The following is a 1,458-nucleotide window of genomic DNA, read 5'->3' on the forward strand; positions in this document are numbered from 1 at the left end:
CTGAAGAGCTCAGGGACAGCGCGCAGGCCCAGAGCTCAAGCCCCATGACCAACAAAAATAAAAAAAAATAAGAACTAATTTTAAAAAATGACTTGGGAAGCAACTAGTAGTATGAAGTGGTTTGGTAGCACTTACCTCTTAAATCTGAAATAGGCCTTCCCATTAATTCTGAGCCTCTAATGCTGTGGATAAAAATATTCTTGAGTACTATATTGTGAAGAGATTTACTTCCTGTCAAAGAAATAGTGACAAATCACAGTCAGCAGCTTCAGTTATTTAGTATATTATTAAATTATTTAGTATATTACTAAATTTAGTATATTACTATTTAGTATATTACCAAAGAAGAGAACATTTCAGATGGTCTTATCATAGCTATGCTGATTTATAGGCTTATTGATTTTTATACTTTGTCAATAATTATACTTCCTTTTTTATCCTCTGAATATTAGAGAAAAGTTTTGGAGAATTGGAAACAAGGAAAGAGATGGGGAATATGGAGCTTGTTTCTTTCCTGGAAGATGTTCTGGTAACCAGCAACCTCTGATATATTGTGCTCGTCCTGGCTCTAGGATGTGGGAAGTGAACTTTGATGGGGATGTTATCAGTACCCATCAGTTCAAGAAACTCCTCTCATTGCCACCTCTCCCTGTGATTTCTCCAAGGTAATGATCTACATGGCTGGTTGGGAGTATTTGAGAACTTTGTATGGAGGGGTTAAGTTAAAGTCTCTTATATTCTGTATGTGTTAAAGATTTTACTATGCCTTGTAAGAGTAGATTTTATTTTTTTGGTGGGGATGTGGGTGCTGAAGTTGAATTCAGGGCTTTGAATTTGCTGTGCTGACACTTTGTTACTTGGAACATACCTCCAACCCAGCTTTTAGCTGGTGATTTTGGAGATAGGGTCTAATGAACTTTTTTGCCCAGGCTACCCTCAAACCATAATTCTCCAGATCTCAGCTTCCTGAGAAGTTAGGCAGGAGCTACCAATGCCCAACTTAGAATTTTTATCCAAAACTACAGTGAATCCCCCAAAAGTCTTTAATCAATTATCTTTTTGTTGTTATTATTGTTGTTGTTTGTACGGCTTGAACTCGAACTGGGCACTGTCCCTGAGCTCTTAAGCTCAAGGCTAGTATTCTACCACTTGAGCCATAGCACCACTTTGAGTTTTCTGGTGGTTAATTGGAAATAAGAGTCTCACAGAAGCCGGGTGCTGGTGGCTCATGCCTGTAATCCTAGCTACTCAGGAGGCAGAGATCTGAGGATCGTGGTTCAAAGCCGGCCCCGGGCAAGGAAAGTCCGTGAGACTCTTATCTCCAATTAACCACTGGAAAGCCGGAGTGGTGCTTTGGCTCAAGTGGAGTGGTGCTGTGGCTCAAGTGGTAGAGCGTTAGCCTTGAACTGAAGAGTTGAGGGACAGTACCCAGGCCCAGAGTTCAAGACCCATGACTGA

At 40.5% G+C, this 1,458-nt stretch overlaps 1 protein-coding gene across 1 annotated transcript in view; it reads left to right on the forward strand.

The window, feature by feature from the left end:
• Window positions 1-496: 496 nt before the first annotated feature.
• The window catches only part of LOC105999168 (Hermansky-Pudlak syndrome 5 protein-like), a 22,343-nt gene continuing 21,381 nt past the window's right edge, over window positions 497-1,458 (forward strand). The window contains exon 1 of the mRNA XM_013034116.1: window positions 497-529. Within this exon, the coding sequence (XP_012889570.1) occupies window positions 497-529 (33 nt within the window). The remainder of the gene's footprint in view (window positions 530-1,458) is intronic.

This window comes from Dipodomys ordii, unplaced genomic scaffold, assembly GCF_000151885.1.
Source record: "Dipodomys ordii isolate 6190 unplaced genomic scaffold, Dord_2.0 Scaffold183, whole genome shotgun sequence".
Taxonomy (NCBI): domain Eukaryota; kingdom Metazoa; phylum Chordata; class Mammalia; order Rodentia; family Heteromyidae; genus Dipodomys; species Dipodomys ordii.